At 43.1% G+C, this 20,544-nt stretch overlaps 3 protein-coding genes across 5 annotated transcripts; 1 reads left to right on the top strand and 2 right to left on the bottom strand.

Annotated features, from left to right (window-relative positions):
- Positions 1-992: 992 nt before the first annotated feature.
- LOC131884889 (homocysteine-responsive endoplasmic reticulum-resident ubiquitin-like domain member 1 protein) lies at positions 993-2,990 on the bottom strand. The gene is made up of 2 exons (XM_059232785.1): positions 2,192-2,990; positions 993-2,122 (listed from the first exon to the last, which is right to left on the bottom strand). The coding sequence occupies exons 1-2, from the start codon at positions 2,669-2,671 to the stop codon at positions 1,319-1,321; spliced, it is 1,284 nt and encodes a 427-aa protein (XP_059088768.1). The 5' UTR covers positions 2,672-2,990; the 3' UTR covers positions 993-1,318.
- A 3,725-nt stretch (positions 2,991-6,715) lies between these two features.
- On the top strand, positions 6,716-9,658 carry LOC131885490 (BLOC-2 complex member HPS5 homolog). Of its 2 annotated transcripts, XM_059233552.1 has the most exons (5): positions 6,716-6,861; positions 6,921-7,022; positions 7,086-7,313; positions 7,388-8,305; positions 8,437-8,561. In XM_059233552.1, the coding sequence occupies exons 1-5, from the start codon at positions 6,811-6,813 to the stop codon at positions 8,473-8,475; spliced, it is 1,338 nt and encodes a 445-aa protein (XP_059089535.1). In that variant the 5' UTR covers positions 6,716-6,810; the 3' UTR covers positions 8,476-8,561. The 2 variants fall into 2 exon arrangements, with proteins under 2 accessions (XP_059089535.1, XP_059089534.1); XM_059233551.1 differs by having other exon boundaries at positions 7,388-9,658.
- Positions 9,553-18,737, bottom strand: LOC131885492 (uncharacterized). Of its 2 annotated transcripts, XM_059233554.1 has the most exons (6): positions 18,259-18,737; positions 18,025-18,183; positions 17,276-17,325; positions 11,632-11,657; positions 11,338-11,563; positions 9,553-11,266 (listed from the first exon to the last, which is right to left on the bottom strand). In XM_059233554.1, exons 3-6 carry the CDS (start codon positions 17,295-17,297, stop codon positions 9,951-9,953), a joined length of 1,590 nt encoding a protein of 529 aa, XP_059089537.1. In that variant the 5' UTR covers positions 17,298-17,325; positions 18,025-18,183; positions 18,259-18,737; the 3' UTR covers positions 9,553-9,950. The 2 variants fall into 2 exon arrangements, with proteins under 2 accessions (XP_059089537.1, XP_059089536.1); XM_059233553.1 differs by lacking the exons at positions 17,276-17,325; positions 18,025-18,183; positions 18,259-18,737 and having other exon boundaries at positions 11,632-12,158.
- Positions 18,738-20,544: the final 1,807 nt, after the last annotated feature.

Here is a 20,544-nt window from a genome sequence, read left to right as displayed (position 1 = left end):
GAAATAATTTCTTTGCCCCTTTTGTAACCAATTTAGATAGGATATTATTATTGTAATAGGGGTTAAAGGGTCGGAGGGTAGAGCTTCTCCCGGCTATTGATGGCACAGGTGCTATTGAGGTTCTCGCCTCGTCGCAGTTATCGTTTTTGTCTCTTCTTCTGTGTAGACTTTGAATTTCCCCCTTTAAATATTCATCGCTTCCTTCCAACGAAATTGCTGGAAATTTGCACATTTTTGTTTTTGGATGACCCCTGCTATTATGGCTCCGTGAAAGCATTTCAAAGAGCTTGTTGTTACAAAAGTTATTCTCACCTAATTCCTTGAACTTTTTCTTATACTATAAATAATGCATTTGTGCATATCTAAGTTGAAAACCCCTCAATTAAATACTGAACCATTAGCATGACACTTGATTTACGTTTGGAAATTGGCTCAAAGGACTTAAGATCACTCATTTTGACGGTCTTCTGCGCCCAATCGATCTAAAGCTAATTTTATATGAACATTTCCCCAAAAATAGCCGATCATATCTATCAACCACGTGACCCTTTTGAGGGACGAACGACGCAACAAAGGTAATCAAATCAAGAGTAAAAAGAAGAGATGGCCATCGTGCAATTGGTTACAAAGCGCTCAAACGATCAGGCTGCACATGAGTTCGAACCCAGGCCTTGTCCCTCTACTTCTCTACTAACATAACTTAGAAAGCTAGAGTCGGACTGATCGGTAAGCAATCTTCAGATAAACTTCACCGGGTGCATATTTTTCCCACTGCTTACGCCCCAAACCCTGATCAATTGGGTGGATGTCAGTAGCCAGGAGCCATGGTCTTGGATAAGTTTGGAAACTTTGCTGCTACACCTAGAATGGTGGACGCCTTTCAGTACTATGTGGTCAGAATTTTTCAGAATCAATGCCATTGGGCTGTACTTTTCTTCTTTCTTAGGCTTGATCAAATTATGACCAGCCAATTACTGATAAGTAGCACAAAACTCATTCAAACGTGATTTTATTATACTCGTTTCAACATATTCATACACAAAATTGGATTTCAATTGTCCTCGGAAGATATTTCCTCTTCACATACATACATCTTCGTAAATAAAATAGCTTATAATTTATATGGTATGGATCACAGACAACGGCTCTTTTTCCCGACGATTCTGCATTTTTGTAATTTGAGATGAATCCAATGTCGGTCAATTGAAGATGTAGGGTGCACTCCTCCTGAGGAGGCTTCACGAAACTATCTCGAAATAACAGCACTTCCGAGTGGGTTGGTAGATTTCAGACAAGTATGACATTCTTTTCCCTGTGCTCAAGCGTCTTGATATTGCTCTGGTAAGAGAGAGGTGAAAAACGTCGACAAAAAGGTATATGCAGTGGCGAGATGATCCGGACTTTCGGTGAGCTCTAAATCATTCTCCTCAGGTGGACTGCCACTTTCGTCGCCCTCGACATTGGACTCGGGGTTGGCCTGCCTTGGGGGATCCTCTGTAGCATTGGTTATGATAGCTTCATCATTCACCACCTCGGTTCCAGCTTCGGCTTCTTCATTATTCGGGTCAACTTGCGGGGGAACAATATCATCCGGTTGGGCATTGATCGGGGCCATGGGTAATGCTCGGGGTCGGAAGAACCCCACATTCCACAAATAAGCCAAAACGGCAAAAATCATGACGATCAAAATTCGACTGGGCGATGAATAGCCGTAGATTAGGCTGAACATCACAATGGCTCGGGTGGCCAGATCCAGCCAATCGAGGGCGTCTCTTTGGCCCAGACCTTCATCATTATTGGCCACAGCCCCGATGGCGCCACCCGGACCAGCGTTGGCTACTTCCGGAGCAGCCTGGGGCATATCAGCGCCGCCGGGCGCCGGTCCAGGCAAGCCGGCGCCTCCGGCATGGCCTGCCAGATGGCCCTCAGTCGGAGGATGGGGCTGGCCCGCGGCGGGTTCCATATGGGGGAAGAACGGATTATGAGGGCCGGTGAGAGGCGCCTGGGCATTACCGGGCGGCCAAGTGGGGGTGGGAAACGAAGTCGGAGCGGCGCCCGTCACTTGCATATAATGCATGTATTGGTTCATGTATTGGGTACACACGGTTTGCCACCAGATCATCTAAAAAACAGAGTGAATTCCAATGAGATATCCGCCGACAGAGAGGGGCAATAATCGCCAGAGGCTTACCTGATCGGCTGACGGGTTATGGCTCTGCAGGGCGTGCATCTGCTCCTGAAAGAGCTCGGACCAAGCGTGTGGGGGAACGGGGGGCACCGAGGCTTCAACCCCAGGCATGGGCACAGTAGGCGTGTCCAGAGAGCGGCGGGGGCTGGTCGAGACCGCGGCTTCCCTGCTTTCAACGTCGGTCACCAAGGGAATGGGTGAAGTCTGAATGGGGACGGGTGGGCGGCACACCATGTGGAGCGTGTAATTCAAAGCGTGTTCATCGAATCGGAGCACCTGCTCCAAGGTTTGCCAGTCTTGCAACAATTTGCCGGCATATACGAGGCGTTGCTCGGACGGATCAGGATGGCCCGGACACGCCTCAGCGATGGCCTGCTTGACCCGGAGCACATCCCAGGCCCAGAAGGCGGACACGCTCAAATCTGAGTCAGCGAAATTGGGCGAACGAACCACGAGCACCACGGATCCCGGATGCTCACCCATGGCTGGTCCTGGCACGGCGCCAATCAACGATACAGTGATACAGCACGTACAGGACCCTGATTGCGCTGGTGGAACGCTCCGGAGAATCGAGCAACGTCGATGAAGCCGAGGAATGGAAACTCGAGAATCGGACTTTTAAGACACTCTCCAGGACTTGCGGGATGGATGATTCGGGTCCAACACGCCTCAAGGAATAACCCACCCTGATCACTCTCCTAGCAGGAATGGCGACGAACACGAAATTGACAACTGGTTAGTGAACTCGATGCTGGATAGTCTGTCTATGTGCACACACAGTCTTTGATTGAATCCTCATTCCTCAGATCGTCGTCAACAAAATACACGCTCCCTGCCTGCCTGCCTGCCTTGGCTGCCTGCCTGGCGGGCTGGTGGGCTGGCTGCCTCATCGTCCTCTCCTAGTTTGGCCGTGTACCACTAGCGCTATTCAGCCTGACTGAAGGTTGCGAATGCGTTCTGGCCAGCCACGCCACTGCTCTGCCCGGCTCTGCCTTTCTCGAAATCCTGGGTCAAACTCAAACTGACTCAGTTCGAGGCTGGATAGATCTTCCCGCGAGTGACAGTCCGGGAGAAGTCGATGATCAGCTCCGCACGGACGGATAGAATCGGACTAGAGCATAGACTGACGTGTTGTTATGATGATGGAGCGTGGAGTGGAGGGGAAAGCGCTCGGACGATTTGCTTCCTCCGCCTCGCTTCCTTTTACGTCAGGGCTGGCAGTGCTCACCTCAGAGAATGTACATCAGAACGAAGAATCGTGAGAGGGATTGGGCCATAGATCACTGGAATCACCACATTCCAGTGGTCTAAGTGGTTCAGTGGTCATTCCAATCACGCCACGTTGGAATAAAAGCCACTTAAAAGAAATAAGAAAAGCCAATGTCATGAAATGAGAGGAGAAAATTGAGCATTCCTAAGATGTTTGTTGTTCGGGTCAGAGGCCAGCTCTTAGGCTCGGCCTGCCATCTGATGATGGGTGTCCCAATTAAGGTATATATCCGCTCGTTGTCACAGCCAAACATGCGGCATAATTATTACCTCACCCTCGGAAATGATGCAGGCTCGCCCGTGTAAGCTGTTAAAGTAGCCACTTGGGCAGTAATTTGAATACCGCAATCAAGCTTTCTTTTTAAAGATAATCTGGAGAAATTCAATGTCATTATTATATATATATTTTATATAAACAGAACCATCAAAAATGTTTTTAAAGCTTTTATTGTGAGACGAGCATCTCATTGGATATATACAGTTTTCAATACAATGCATGTTCATGTTATTTTGTTGTCAAGATTGAAATTGTTGCCAATGAGTTTGCTAGAGTCAAAAATGCCACAACGTGTTGAACTATTTCCTTTTAACTTTATTGGCCTTCTTAAAAATAATATAAATTCATTCTTGGCAAGTGCCTTGGTAACACATGTCCTTGATATTACTATGCAATTACATATCTTGCCCAAAGGACCAAGTAAGGCTGTCAAAACAACTTTTCCCTTTATGCCTTAAATGACTGCCCTTTTGCTTTATTTACCAAAAATATATATGCTTTAAGCACCAGGGCAGAAATTCATTCCTTACTGTATTCTTCAAATTTCAATTACAGCTTGGAATAAAAAAGAAGTGTCTTTTTGCATTGTGTCAGATGAATAGATGAAATGGTTAATTTGAAGTTTTCAAATTTGTGATAGTTGATTGAGTGAAAGTTATAAGATCATGTGATAGAAATTACAACACTTCATTAATCATACTTTCCGTTCAGTGCTAAACCAATCCTACCAGATATCAAAAGCCTCTTTTTCCATCATAAGTTCGAAGTTGATTATTGAACTTGATGCATACTTTTTGCCTATAAAAGTTCTTTTGATATTTGTGACGCAAAAACTTGATTGGATTGGCCTGGGTATTTCAGTTCACGTGCAATGGTGGCATTTTAAAGTTATACTAAGTAATAACTAAATTTGATTCTAATTTCCCTCAATAAGATCTTTGCAAATGTTGGTATTCGTATCTTTTAGACATTTAAGTGTTTTCTTTGTAATATAACGATATAAAGCAATGAAATCAAAATGTTTTGGAGCTTAAAAAATATGCCATTATCGCTATCGCTTTGGTGTTTCCCTCAAAACTAGATAAGGCATTTTAACCACCTTAGACATTTTTTGGTAAAACGCCGATTGATTTGTAAAAATTTCAAATTTCATCTGATCCTGTAATCCGAGTGTTCATTTATTTCACTTTTGTACCCTCTCTGCTCTGTACTACCCTGTGCTGTGAGTTTAAAGGTTAGTCCACGATGCGTACCGTACGAAAGAAGTGCCTGCCGCCTTCGTTAGGCTTGCTCTTTAGCGCTTGAAGCCACGTACTTATCAAGAACATTGCATAAGATCTATATTTTATTCAACGTATTATTTGCATTTAAATAAATATCAATATGATTCCGGTCTATAAAAAGAAGCTTCGAGTTCAGTTGTGGTCCATCTCATTATGTCATCTATAAAGAACACTCCATGTTTTTGTAAGCCAAGAAAGAGATCGGCGGACAAATAGCAAGCGGACACCCAGCTCTTGAAAGTCCGTCCTGCCAATCTTAAAGGAACACGTCGCCTCGGATGACTGACGCAACCGATTTAGTGCATCCCCGTTTCCAGATTAGTCGAAATGGAAATATCATATTTCTGCCTTTCGATTGGAGACCCCAATCACACATTTTGATACTTTTAAACGAATGTCTTTCTTGACACTCCACTTTAAGAAATGAACATTTTAGGCAATTCTTGGTAGTTTTATAGCATTTTGCCTACCTAGATGCGCCTACTATACTTCAGCAACCTGAGTCGTAATTGAAATGAGGCGAAGAGCAAAGTACGAGGATAACAAATACCATTGAAGAATCACAATAGATTTAAACTGATATAGGTGGCTAAGTAGATGTCTACTATGGCATGCCTTTTACATTATAATCCAGCTGTTTCTTTGCCACAAACGGCAATCTCATTTCCTAAAGCATATGTTTGGAACTCACTATGTCGTGACTAAATATTTCGATAATATCTAACTCCCAGTCTTTTATGAAGTGCATAATACAAGCTAATTATTCAGAAAGCACTTAGAAGATATGATTGGAAGTGTTCTGAAATTAGAATATTTGCAACATTTCTTTTTCTTTTTTTGCATTCTCGCCAAATTCTCATAAATATTGAGACTACTCAAGGTAACCTCAAAATTTTTATTAGATCATAGCTATGCTCCAGTGAACTCACAATCAAACGATAAATATGGTCCAATGCTCAAACGCAGCGGTTTGAATCATTTATTATGGTTTGGCTGAAATACCCAACATCATGGCATTTTTCTGGCCCTCAAAATCATACGAAACAGCTTTGATTTTTAACTCTTTATTGAATTCTGGCTTATAACAAAACCATTCATGCCCAATATATTTCATGAACTTCAATTTCTTGCAAAATCTTTGGTGGTACTTAGGAGCACGCTTTTTTAGGATTTGCTTGCAAGCTAAGATAATGATCTATTTAACTATTATTGAGTTATATGGGGTTTAATGGTCCTGGGTTTTTTTCCTTTTTAGCTCGAAGATGACTTGCTTGCCATGAAAAATGACAAATTAGACAAAGTTAAATTGCAAACTTTTGCCAAGTACGCTTATACGTCATATTATTGTTAGCTCGACAGAGTTTTTTCGTAAATATTTAATAATTTTTTTCCATTATTGTAAGTGTTCCACTTTTGCCGAGTTACAACGAAAACATTGATCTTAAAATTCCGTCTTTTTTCAGGAAATGTTGTAAAAACAGTTTGATCTTTGATTAATGCAAAAACAATTCAGATTTGGTACTTAAAAATGTTTTGAAGCCCTATCACGGTTGCCCATTTGCTTTTGTGAAGGCGCTTTGTTGTCCAATGTCCTTGTGAAAGTCAAATTTTGCTTTTATTATGGCCATTAATTTTGAACTTACAAATTGTTATCAATGTTGTATATCGGTGGGAATGAACCGTGCAGATTCCATTCACATCATCAGAGATAAGAAACCACACTCCAACGCTACAAACAAAGATATGTGATGATGAGCCATCCCAAAACAAAGTTCGGGAGGCATTAAGTAAGGATGGAGCTGAATATTTGTCAACAAATAACCGAAAGATTTAAATCAATAAAGGTAAGTTTAAGAAACTGATTCATTAGACCAGTAAATTTGACTACGGTGATGTGATTTAGGTTCAATGCTTTGCTGCTCGACTTCCTTTTGTAGTGGTTGGAACGGTGGATTCGAGGATAATCTATGGAACCATTCAAGGGTCATTGTTCTCGATGAAATTGGTAAGCATCTATAGTCTAAAAGCATTTAAGCCTCACAAAGAGTTTTTTATAACCATATTTCAGCCGACCATGCCATTCTTAGTCACTGTGGGACAATGTGAGCAACAAACTCCAGTCATCTGTTTTTGCTCCCTAGATGGGAACATGGGATTTTTGTTCCCAAAAGGAGAGGACGATGATATCGTATACACAGATGTCCTTCAAGGGGCTAGAATAACCCAATTTCATAGCAAAGAAACTGATTTATTTGTAGGAACCTCCCAAGGAACCGTTACCATTTTTGATATCAAGGTAAGCAGAGGTACGAGTCCAGAGGTACCTTCGACATCACGCAACCTTTTAAAAACCCATCTTGGTCATTTCAGAAGAAGGATTCTATTAACTCGAAAAGAATTCTGGAGCTTGATTCCAAAGTTGTCCAAATATCCACTCTTGGAAGCTTGACTTTGGTATCCACGGAGACTCGTTCAATCGTTTGTAATTCTCAAAATAAGTCATTCCGCGAAGTGGGATCCAAGTCCAGACAGGGTCGTTACGGCGCGGGGTTTGCGCACTGTTCAATAATATGTTCTCGTCCAGGATCCCGACTTTGGATAGCTTCATATGAGGGTTTCGTTGAAAAAACTCTCCAGTTCAAACCATGCCTGACAGCCACTGAGCCCTTCAAGACCATCGAGAGTGATTGTCCTGATGTGGCAAGCTCCACGCAGACGATCCATGCGTTTGGAAAAATCATTCCTATTCATGGACGACTAATCTTAACGTACAGCATTCACAACATTTACCTGATCAACCTTGACATTCCGAACGAAATTGAGTGGATTTTACACAAGGATAAGTTGACCGATGTCCAAGTGCATGGCGAACAATTGTGGATTTTGTCCCGTGGTAGACTCAGCTGCTTCGACTTTCAAACGGAATTTGAAGTGGACCCATCTCCAATTACCATCAGTGACGTTAGTGCAATCGCCAGTGATAATGATGTTCCAGATACTAGAGAAGAATCAAGTCAGAGGGATCCCCCACGACAAGTACTTCATCCACGAGCCTCCAAATTTCTCCAGGGATCGCTGAGAGCGTCAAGACAAATCAGCATCTCGGATGACAACATTTCCAAGAGTGTTGGTCAAAATGTTGACCTTCCAGAATTAGGTTATCTTGATTTATTCAACGAAGCAGCAGCCAATACTCGCACCTTGGCCGAGAGCAAGTTGCGCCTTCACCTCAATGGGCCTTGGTTGGAAAACACCTTGAAGCGATTTCCAATCATCGACCACGAGATGGTACGAAGCTCATTTGACAATGACGATAGGTTGAAAGTTAAGCGACTAGGCACTCAGATGCAAGAACTGGCGGAATTTCTCCTTTCTTATGACGAAGAAACTCTTAATTTGGATTCTGACTTCATTGCTAGATCCGAGGAAATGCGACAAATTTATCGAGAAATCTCTGACATTGCCTCGAACTTAAACGGAAATTATTCTCGGGATTGGAAGCATGTACCCGAAGAACACGTCCAAGAGGTGATCGAGTTCATGGCTAAAAATGAATTTACTCATTTCATGTCGTGTCTTGAGGATTTTGCTCCATGCATTTCTATGTCAAGATTGTTAGACGTTTTGCCTCCGAAAGATGAAGAAGCTTGGAATTTCGTGGTTGCTTATAATCTTGATGAAATGCGGAAAAGGTTCAGCCAGATCCATTTGAGCAAACGGAGTGAGGAAGTATTTGCTCTGGTCCAAGACGAGCTCATGATCCCCAAAGGACCCTCAAGTGAGAAGCGATTGAAACTGCTACAATATTTATCGCTCACTGGACAAGTGAGCATTCATTTGTTTGGGCTGGTTTATTCCAATGGCCCAGTGGCCCTTTTGAAATTTTATGATCTAATCTATTTGTATGGATTTCTAACCGATACGGAAAAAGATCATGAACTGTCCACTCTCTTTGTTGGAATCATATCGGACAAAATTGAGGAAATGGAAGAAACTGACGCGATCCGACAATTCTTTGCTCAATATCAACAACGAGACAAGTATTTGAACCTTCTGAAGGAACTGTTCCAGAAGCACTGCCATTCTAGTAATTTGTCTTCATTGGGACATGCCCTTCTGGAACTGGAGTTGGATTTGAATGAAAAATTGGCGTTTTGCAAAAAGGCCAAATTCAAGACCGGATACATAAAGACTCTATCGAATATGTCCATGGAACAAAGGTGGAACGAACTGGAATTCTTATTTACGCAAGAAGATGTTAAGCTCCTGACCTATTTGGGACTAACCAGTTGTTACCACAATTGCTCAAGGGTTATTGACTTCAAGTTGAGCAATGAGGCAATGCCAATCTCGTGGGACGACATCGGGCTTGAAATCATAAAATGCCTTGGAGTTCGGCAAGGCAAAAAATTATTGATGACCAAGAGTAATCGTATGGGAAAAGGCACCTTTTCGGCTGGATTCTACAGGCGTATGCTCAACACGGAGTTGCAAGACTATGATCAAGATTGTAAATAAAAGAAGAGACTGTAAACTAATGTTTTGTACTTTTTTAATGTCGTTCATGTACATTCAGTCACTCATATTTTAAACCACTAACTAAATCAATCAAAGAGCCACTTGACAATAACAAGGGAATAAGGTAAAAGGAGACACTCAGATTACAAAAAATGAAAAGTATTGAAGATAAAAATGTTTTTTTCTGTTGTTGGGGATGTCGTCGTCGTCGTAATCATCATTTGATAAATATAACTGCATATTCTTGGCTTCGAGAAGTGACTTCCGCTTAAAGGACAGAGCGTCCCTGGCACTAGGGCAAGTGCTTGCATCACAGGGTTGTAATGAAAATTGAAAATCAGGCCGTCACAAACCTCCTAATTTTGGATTGTAGAAGGCCCTGCGGACCAAGTGGATCGGTTGACCAGGAATCTCTTTAGAGGGGGCCCTCGTTGGCAAAAGCAGAGAGTTTCAAGATCTCTGAATCATTAGCCAAGATTACCTTCCTCAGCCGTCTCTGTCCAGGGCGACGACGGCGACGAAGCTTTTTGCTGCGGCCACGACGAGCTTGGACAGCCTTGCCATTTCTCAATGGGAGGTTATCAGCTGGAAGAGTGATTGAGGTTCGGCCTCCAATGGGTGCTTGATACAACGGAAGAGGAGCCTCTATCGCTTCAGTGGTGGTTGTGGTAGGTGCGGGCGTAGTGATAGGTCGTCGGGTAGGCAATTGTAAAGGCTCCTCAGGAACCGGGTATTCGTAACCATTGTCACCTACTTGTTGTGGAGCAGGGGTTTTAGTCTCAGGAGCAGGTCGACTGGGACGGGCTGGTCTGGCTGGTCTGGGTGTTTGAGGCACTCGTCTGGTTGGCACAATTTCTGGCTGAGGGGAGGGTTGAACTGGTCGAGATGTTGGTTGAGATTTAGGGGGCGTGAAGCGGGTGGTGGTTCGAGGAGCGGGACGGGAAGTGGTTTTTGGTCTATATGATGCCTGAACTGGCTCGGGTACAACGACCGGATCTACAGGCTTAGCTCGGGGAGTAGGTTGAGGGCGGGGTCGGCGATTATTTGCTGGAGGAGAAGGACGAGGAGTGGCAGGTTGAACTGGTGCAACTGGTTCGGGTCGGGGAGTGGGTCGAGTTACGGGTTGGACTGGTGTTTGAGTTTCGGGTCGGGGAGTGGTTTGAGTTACGGGTCGGGGAGTGGTTTGAGTTACGGGTCGGGGAGTGGTTTGAGTTACGGGTCGGGGAGTGGATTGAGGTGCAGTTCGGACTGGTGCGGGTCGGACAGGTGCAGGTGCGGGTCGGACTGGTGCAGGAGCGGTTCGGACTGGTGCAGGTGCGGGTCGGATTGGTGCAGGAGCGGGTTGGACTGGTTGGGGACGACGGATGGCGGGCTGCGGGACGGGAATGGGTTGAACGGGTAGAGTTGGTTGGGCAGGTTTGACAGCAATTGGTTTTCTTGGAGATTGTTGCCCACTTGAAAGCGAGTCTTCAGAGTAGAGCTTCTCATTTCCGCCATAAAAGTCCGGCGCCGTTTGGCAATCAAAATTGAACCACCAAACGCAAGTGAAAATCTCTTGGTTGAAAATGGTGCCATTGGGGCACAAAAAGCTCCACTTGTTTTCCCCAAAGCACTGATGCCAGACCTGACAACGAGCCTCAACATCGGCATATATTCCAACCGGACGATCAGCACATTCGAATGAAGTCTCGGGTGCAACATTGAAAATGGGATAATCTACCTCCGGCTCCCCTAAATTGATTAGATGGATCGATTTTGGATTAATATCAATTCAACTAGACGAACATTCAAATTAGACAAACCTGGCACAGAGTCTCGAAGCCAAGCCAAAGGGTCGTCCGAGTCATGATGGTGGTGACCTTGCTCCTGGCCTTCAGCCAAACTGTCATCAGCTTGTTCAATCGGAGCACGGGTAGTTGTGCGAGGTGGACGAGGGGGTTCCGGTACGTCTTGTGGGGGTTCAGAAATGACCGGATTTTCCGGTACACCATAAGTTGACAAACTCTCTACATTGTTGTTCCTCTGAGCCTGGAACAAAAAATAAACTAATTATAATACCAACTAGCACCCTGGAGCAATCAAATTCGTCAACATACCGAAGCTCCAGCCAAAGCCAAGGCACCTAAAAGACAGTAAAAACAGTAAACCATTAGATCATTGATGTATTAATGATAACCGTCATGAATATAGGTGACTAAGGTTGAATTTTCTTTTCGATTTGAGCTCATGTTTCATTGCATGGAGCTAATGTCAATGTTTGGTTATGTCTCGCCGGAAAATCAAAATGACATGATTAGGGATTTTGGGCCGTGTACACTCAATTAGTACAACTATTCTTAACAATCCACGAAGAACAAGGAGCTCTTGACAAAGACACCTTCTTTCAACTAGAACCAACTTTCGTTGCTCTAGTTTTTTACTGGGTACCGCATGGTCCTTCGAACCAAAAGGCACTAGCCCGACAAGCAAATTGTTTTTAATTGACGATCTCATTTCATTCACGTCATTTCAGTTTATTTGAAAGATAATATTGCTTCTCTAAGCATCCAATTCAATTGTCATGTTTTCAGTCCATACATCCAGTCAAGTCCTTTCACAAAAATGCATAAGGCTCCTCTTGATATCAAGCACTGACTGGCTTCTTCAACACAGCGCCCCCCCCGACTCTTGACTCCTTAGCACATGGCATTTCGGGTTCATAAACCCTCGCTCATCTTCTTCACCGCGACGCAATCGTCATGGTTTAACCATGACCAAAATAGATGGGCCAGTACACAGTTCATTGTGGCTTAGCACAATGGAATGGTAGAGGAAGAAGCAGCGTCAATTTGATGTTGGGGTTGTGATAGAGGAAGAGCGGGGCAGATGGGGTCAAACCAGTCTCATGTGAATAAGGCAATCGAAATGGGTCAAAGGAATGCGGTGGTGTTGCCTTCATCAGGGTCAACCACTTTCTTGATATGAACTGCATTGTATACGCAAAGCAGACGTTTCAAGATGAATTGAATCCGTGATGATGCTTGAATTTGGGATGGCATTAAAGGTTGTTCGAAAGAATGGTCAGACAGGTTTCTTTGAACAAGGAAAGACAATGAAAGTGAGAGACGAAATGACTGTTTACTTTTGTTATCATGGTACTTCTTTTCCCAACTCATTGCGAGAGCTTGGTCTAGAACTTAGTGGGCTTTAATTTTAGTTACAAGCCCTCGAGAAAAGTTGTTTGAAGATTTATGACATCTTTTAAACACCGCCTTTGGGCGGCCTTCCAATCAAAAGGACTTTGACAATGCTCATCCAAAGTAGAGAGGTACACTCAATACTTGAAATGAACATTCCAATGAGATTTTGGCGACTCCCATCGTCATTCTGCCATTGGCTCACTGTTTACCACTCTACATCGAGATGATCGGCTGGATAAAATTCCATAGAACACCATTGATACCTATCAAGGTTCAAGGAGAAACTGTCGGCTTCATTTAAACTCTACCTACTATCCTTCTCTAAGAGGACGTTCTTGATTCAAGTTTGAATATTCGAATCAACCTTGAGATGGCGACTCTCGGTGCTGAGTTATCTTTTTAACCTCTTATACTTTCCTTGTTTCCTCTGTCACAAAAGGTATCTTCTGACTGTTGTTGTCCTGGTTGTCAAGCAATTGCTATTGTGTACATGTTTACATGTACATACCGAAATATGATTTGATGTGTGTGACCAGGAAGATCTTCTTCCTACATTCTCCATTCCCCAATCTGAAAGATCCATTTCCACCTGTCGAGGACTAACCAACCGTCCCTCACCACCACATCTACCCAACAAACGTGCCACGATCTTCGTGGTCGAGCTGTCTATCACGCATCGGTCCATTTCTATTCTCAACGGGAGTCTTTGTGAGTATGTGTGCTAATACATGTGTGAAGTTTGATACCTCGATTCGGCATTCTGGGGATCTACTTCAATCCATCCAGGAATGGTGTACCGAGTGTACCTGTAACTTCTCGCTCTCTCTCCCTCTCGATATCCGACATGACACTAATCGCCGACAAAGTCAATTCGCTAGAGACGAGTTTGACATGGAGGTAGACGGACAAAAACTAGTGTAGAGTATGTTATGGGTAATTACAATGGACGCTTCCCTCTCCTTGTTGTCAGTAGGATCTGGGGGAACCACCATCGGTCACCATTCAACGAACACCAAGGCCAAATGAGAAATTAAGTAGATACAACTTGTATGATTTTAAGTGCTCATCTTGAAATAGGTAGTCTTAAGCATTCAAGAGGCGCAAGCGTACTTTTTCAAAATCAAGGAGAATTGAGCATTTTTTCACTGCTTACTGCATATTCTGACGAGGTGTCTTGTATGGTACAAAAGTTAGCTTATAAACGAAAACTTGACAAGCGGGGACGAAAGGTGAAGCTGAAAAAGGTTGAAGTTTCAAATGAACTAGTCAAAGCTTCCATTCTGAGAACCTTTTTGACCTTTGACAAGCCAAAAAATGCTACGGTACTCATTGGTTAAAAATCGTAAATTTTCATCAAGTAGATAACACTGCTATCCACCAATGAGCAAAGTCGAGTCAATGGGTTTGCAAGTCCGTGCCTCTAAACAGCGGGAAATGAATTGACGGAATACACTTTTGAGCAACACGCTTGACCTTTGAGCAGGAGGATATCATTGACTTTATGGATCTTGAGGATGGTATTCCATTCTCAGCGGGATTACCACCAACAAGGAAAAGCTCGAATCGGAGCCAAACCCGGTGGGAATTCACGACATTGACAACGTTCTTCCATCCGGAATTCATTCATGTTGAATGTATCTTTAAGTATTCCCTTAACTTGGGTTGAAAAAAATGGACATCCCAATAAAACCAGTGATTCCAAATTCAAATTGAAGTTTTTAAGATGTATACTCATATGCCTGAGTTGATTTCACCACTGCAAGGGGGTTTCTCTATCTATTGTGTCAGAAGGCAATGAGTCAATCCCAAGTGTAACAAAAGATGTCTTCGTCACCTTGAAATTCATTCGCAATTCATTCCGAGTTGTCCACCCACATATCTGACCTCCTGGAGTGACATGAGTTGGAGGTTTTATTCAAAGGAATGAGTTGATTCGACAATCTTCAGTAGGATTTTCGCCTACCAAATATAATGATATTCCATTGACCGCCACCACAATGTGTGCCCACCAATATCGCTTGCTTCTCCTTATGGATCGTCATTCGACTCGATGCAAATTGCTTGAAGATCCCTACTGAACCATTGAACCAAGTCGAGTGGATCTAATACGAGATCATCTGATACCTTTCATGAACTCGGAAAAAGAACTTCTAACTCGTTCGTTAGAGTTGGTAGAGCGTTAGGCAAAATCGTTTCTGAAACCCATAGCGTACTCACTCGTACCGATCAAGGATTTTGAGCTCGTCGTCTTAAATGTCCTCCGTGCTTGCTTTGCTTGGCAACTCAGAGGTGGAAAACACTTATTCTGATTGCGCTTCCACCTTCATTCTAACTCATTTTGACCATATTTGTCCTGTTAACCCTCATCTGTAGACCGTCCTTATCATCATCATCCCCATCTTCATTTTCTTCTTCCTGCTCTTTCTTTGGTCAGTGAAGCTCCATTCAGGGCACCATTCGAATAACGAGAATGGTCGGTCACTTTTCCTCGTCGCTCTGAAGCTGAAGTTGCTCCTGGATCTCATACTGTATTTCGTTCTTGCGAGGAAATTTCAAAACTGACGCTTCTTCATTTGCTGTAACGTTGGTTGAAGTACCCCCTGACAACGATGCATTCGCCACCGCCGTTGAGGACGAGTTCTAGCTCTTCTAGGGTCATGGGTCTCAAGCACGCTTGGGTTGAAATTGAAGGTCAAAGCTCTCAAAAGCTTGGGAATTAAGACCCCGATTGGTTGTTGCTTGGTTTGGCATTGTTGCAAATCAGTCATTGACGGCAGGCTTGGGCTGTTGGATGAATTACATTGCATTTCAAGCTAAACTCCCGTTTACTTAGGAGTCACGGAATGAGACTGAATGCGGCCTACATCTTATGTGGTGTGATGTGACCCTTTGGTAATGGAATCATCGTCCTTTGTCTGGGATCGATCTTTGCCAAATCCACTCGTTTGAAATTTGCATATTTTGAAAGAAACTCTCAAGTGCCAATACAATGTGCAACGAGATTTTCAAGGCAAAGAACTTGAGATGCAATCGGCCCTGGGTCACACACATCCAAGCTAGAATCAACCAACATTGCATCTTCACCTCTAATGATGATCCTTGAAGTCTTTCAAAGAGCAGTTTGCCAAGTTTGACGCATTATCTCCACATTTACATATCTAGGCGGTATCAAGCTGATGACCAATTGACCAAGACCACTTTCGGCTTGAGTCAAGGTCCTAGTCACCAAACAATTTATGAGCAACCAACATTCGTTCACTCAGTGATGTTTCTTCTGTGTCACATGCAAACCAGGATTATACCCCGATCTCCACCGCGAATGAGGTCGTGACGCCACCATGTAGGTTGGTAGGGAGAGAGTTGAATCCCCCAATGGCTTCTGAGAATCATATTCTAATTCCAATTTTAGGACTAACCTTGACACGGAGAAGTGGGCAGTTATTCTTCACTCAGGAATTTGCTTTATGTACCTTCTACATACAAGTATGAACATGCACGTCGTTCACCAAGCTGTGGCGAGACAAGTGAAGGATGGATGTGACACAGGACAGGAGAGAAATAGCCCAACCAAAACAGCTTTGAAGTGAGAAATGATCCCACCTGAACTGAATTTGAAACGAGTGAGACGTACTAGTTAGGACACTCTGTGACATCCTGGAGAATGCCTACTCGTTACATCCATCCACATGCATGCCTACTTTATTGAGAATCATCGGTGCGTTGGACTAAGGAGAGTGTCTGGCGGGATCTGAGAGTGACAGGGAACATCGGAAAATCATCGACTTAAGTTCTTTTGCCAACTCCGACTCAATTTCAAGGCAAACTCGAGTTCTGAAGAAAAATGACGAAACGGTCGTCTTTAAAAGGACCCGCTCAGGTCAGTCAAAAAAGCATCTGGGATCTTTTCCAAGGTACTTGAGACGTTTTTCCTCCGTGATAAATCGTTTACACCCGAGAGTGACATGAGCGGGTCTGTGCTCGCTATTTAGAATTGGGGTGCTTGAAGATGCCCTCTTTCATTAGTGGCTTATTTTTTCCCACCCCGTCAGCGCACCGGGTACTTCTGGGTACGGACAAAGACAACGTGGCTGGTTTCACTTGAATAATGATCTCACCACCAAGGTTCGAGCTCGATCGCTGCGCTCAATTTCCTATCGAACGAACATTCTTTATGGATATCAAAGCTGATTGTTTTTTTGTGTATTGGTTGTCCTTGAGGTGAGATCAAGTCAAGATGACCATTACTTGCCTCGGTTGCTCAGTCACAGCCATAGGCAAAGTGAGTAAAACTTGAAATCTCAGACAAGTTGTTGTTCACTTACTACGCCTCTACAAGGACCTATCATCAGGCTGTAAAACCTAGCCACATCCTCCTCAATGTTCAGAAATATTGCCAGAAAATCGTGAGACGTTTTGACCGCCAAAAAGATGAGAAAGAAGTTTCTTTTAAGCTGGTCGTGGCTACATTCTGGATTTACTGGGCTTGCGAGTACATAGCAGAATAAAAGCAAAAACCTATGTAAGCACACCTCTTTTGATCAAAGTATTTAATCAAACTTACCAAGAACGATGAAAAATCTCATGATTGTAATTGTCCAATGGAAAAGATTCCTGAAATAAGATGACATAGAGTTTAGACACTTCCAGAATCAAGTAGTTTCCAAAGGCTGCAATTGGGAATCATTCTGCAGTGTTTATGCTTTCGTAAAAGGTGCCAAATGCAAGTTTCCATGATAATGTAAGTTGCAAATTGAGAAATTGATACTAAGGCAAATTTTGCAAACAATGTCAACTTTAAGAAGTTTAAATGAATAATCTGATGATCGAAGGAACAATTACATATTTTTCTTTAGTAATCCTCTCATCTTTTTCAAGTCATATATTGCATTGAACAAAATTGACTTCCTCAAACAGTTTTTTCTTGATAATAGGGGTAATTAATTGCCTTTGTGAGAGATATTGCACTCATCTCTTTTGATAAAACCATCCTTAACTTTGTTGCAAAAATAACCGCCGCCTCGGGTAATCTAAAGAAGCTTGATCAATCTTGTGCCATATTAGAAATTCTGCCTTTGAAGATATATTTTTGAGCGAACTTCGAATTAATTCACCACCAGGGAGTTCTTTGCTTCAAAACTTCAGAAGTCGATCGCTCATTTTGTGGGGGTTCAAAATCGGGCTGTTGGCTGACATGATTCAACTCAAATTAATTCTAGCAAACTTGCAAGTGGGTGGTCTGTTCCACTTTTGCATTGGCGTTTTCACTACCACGAGCAAACGAATTTTGATAAACCCGAAATGCTTTCTTACCTGGATATCGAGCTTCAAAGAATGGGGGGAAATCCCAAACCGATGAAATGCACCTGTTTCTTGTGATAGTCGAATACAGAAGTAAATAAGTCACCTCCTTGTCCTCAAGTATTGAACCACTTGCGGGATTTCCTGACGAAGGATGAACCCAAATCAACCCTGCTTCAGACGAGTAGCTTCTTTTTATACGTCTTTCGATTTTGGCGTCCAGGAGCCAAGCAAACTAACACTTACGCTATTCCCCCTTCATCACCATTATCGTTGTCGTCGTCGTCGTCTTCGTGGCGAACGATGGGGTCGGTTCGAGGTTTTTGTCGGCCCAGACCACCCGAGAACCATCCATGACCCAAGAAAGTGAAGCGACAGCAACCACTTCTACTCTATTACATACGAGATTATCGCCGTCATCTGTAGCACCAGATTCATCCGCAGTGTCTGAGAAGATACGTGGAATTTGGTCCGCACGAACGATTCGTTGCCCGAACACCCCAACCCGGCTTCATCAAGAGAGTTCGTGGGCTCGTGGTAAGATACCTCCTGTCCCTAAATGCAGACCCACCACAGTTCCATGAACGCAACACCGAAGTCCGTGGTACCCGTGCGCTGATTCGTGCACTTATCCACGCTTGAGTTTGCGTCAGTCAGTCTGTGAAAATGCGTTCGTTCAGTCAGAAGTTTGCGCTTGGACCATTCAATCATCAGCCACTTCAGCCATCCTCGAGGGTTGTTTCGTGGCCGGGTCATTGTAACGCAACGCCGGTCTGTTGCTCGTTCTCCCCTTTCTACCGCTCGTTCGTTTCGTGGATGAATTGACGGAAATTTGGCGTCAAACGTCCTGGAGAATACCTCGGCTACAAGCAAGCATTGAGGGACCTAAACGGCAGGACGATATTTGGACGCTGAATAACTGTTAGAGAAGCAAACTTAGCTCGGAAATATCATGAAAATGCGCAAGCTGCTCGAGATCAGAAGATGTGTTTTGTTGGTTTGGATGAGGACATTCGAGACTCGGAATGGAAGATGGACGTGGGTTGAGTTCACTTGGGGCCCGCAGAACCTTATCTGAGTTTCGTAAGAAATGTGAAAGAGGAGGTTGCTTTACATAAATCTCAGTGAATTTCGAAATCATGGCAATGGTGGTCAAAGAACCCAACGCTATACCATAGACAAACATGGAAAAGGCGTTGATGATTATTCAAATGCATGTTACCGACACATATAAAATGAGGAAGAGTTTTGCCCACTACTCTTACAATAAATAGTTACACCTTTTCTCTTTTAACTCTGGAGTGACCGCTTGAGCTTGAAATTTTGGAAGATTACTTCGACGTCATCGCAAGTGCAACATTAAGAGTTAAAAGCACCCAAATTGATTCACTGACAAAATCTTGCTATTTTCAGGTCAAAATGAATCTATTGTTTCAGACTTTCAAATTTGCCGATGATACTTTGTCAGAAGGTCGCGACGCTTGATTTTATTCGTTTCAAACCCAAAACACTTATTCCATGATACATTTTGTGCCATTGTTTTTAGCTCCATAAGGCATTTACTTCCCAAGGATCAAATTTCAACAAAGAATGTGTTTGGTTTACAACTACCTTACTTAATCATTACCTTAGATGAACAAGCGTAACTAGCGCCATTAATTTCCATACTTTATTCTGAACATGAGTGAGTTTAAACCTACCAAAATCAATCCAAAATGCCATTTAAATCTGAAATAGAAAAAAATCCTAAGTACCTTGAAATATGAGTTTAAGTTATGCTTTAAGGATGGCGTTCTGAAGTCAAATTTGACCAAACAGTAAGCTTTCAACTGGATGGAAATGATGATATTCTAAAACGACCTGGTGTAGCCGAGCGGTCCAAGAGGAAGCATGAAAAGGCAAGATTCCTCTCCTTCGGAGTCGAGGGTTCGAACTCCGCTGTCGTAAGTGAACCAAATACATTCAACACTGCTTTCATATTTGAACAGATTTAAGAATAAATATGAGTGTGAATCTATGGTGGCAAGATCAAATGTCGCAAATGAGTAACGTCATGGATGACGAGCATTCAAACGAACAAGTGTTCCAAGAAACAAAGCTTTCGGAGAATAAACTTGTTGCAATAGAGCCGTTTAATAAAGAGTCAGGTGAACAAATGAGATAGCTTTGGGACTTTCATTTTGTATACCTTTCTTTCTTTCAATGTTTTCTGGATGCCATTTTAACGCAAAATCGAGTCCGCGAATCAATTCGAATGTAATCCATTCATTTTTTTTATCTTCGATGCTCATCAGCATTTCAATTTAGTTTTTGCCAAAGAAAAGTAACAGCTTCATGGCAAGTATTTGAAACTTTGATCTCTTGATTCTTCTCAGGAAGGTAACAAAAAACGGTTCTGAAGAAATGAGCGGTTGTGAAACCAACCATCTCAACTCAGAGGCCATTGTCGGAGGGATACCACGAACAAAAGTGGTTTGTGCCAGAATTTGCAAGCTTTTTTGAGAATCTGGCATGAGCGAAATCTCACATATA

The sequence above is a fragment of the Tigriopus californicus genome, chromosome 8 (genome assembly GCF_007210705.1).
Source record: "Tigriopus californicus strain San Diego chromosome 8, Tcal_SD_v2.1, whole genome shotgun sequence".
NCBI lineage: Eukaryota > Metazoa > Arthropoda > Copepoda > Harpacticoida > Harpacticidae > Tigriopus > Tigriopus californicus.
Note: the sequence above shows the minus strand (reverse complement) of the source record. Positions and strands in the feature narration are given on the sequence as shown.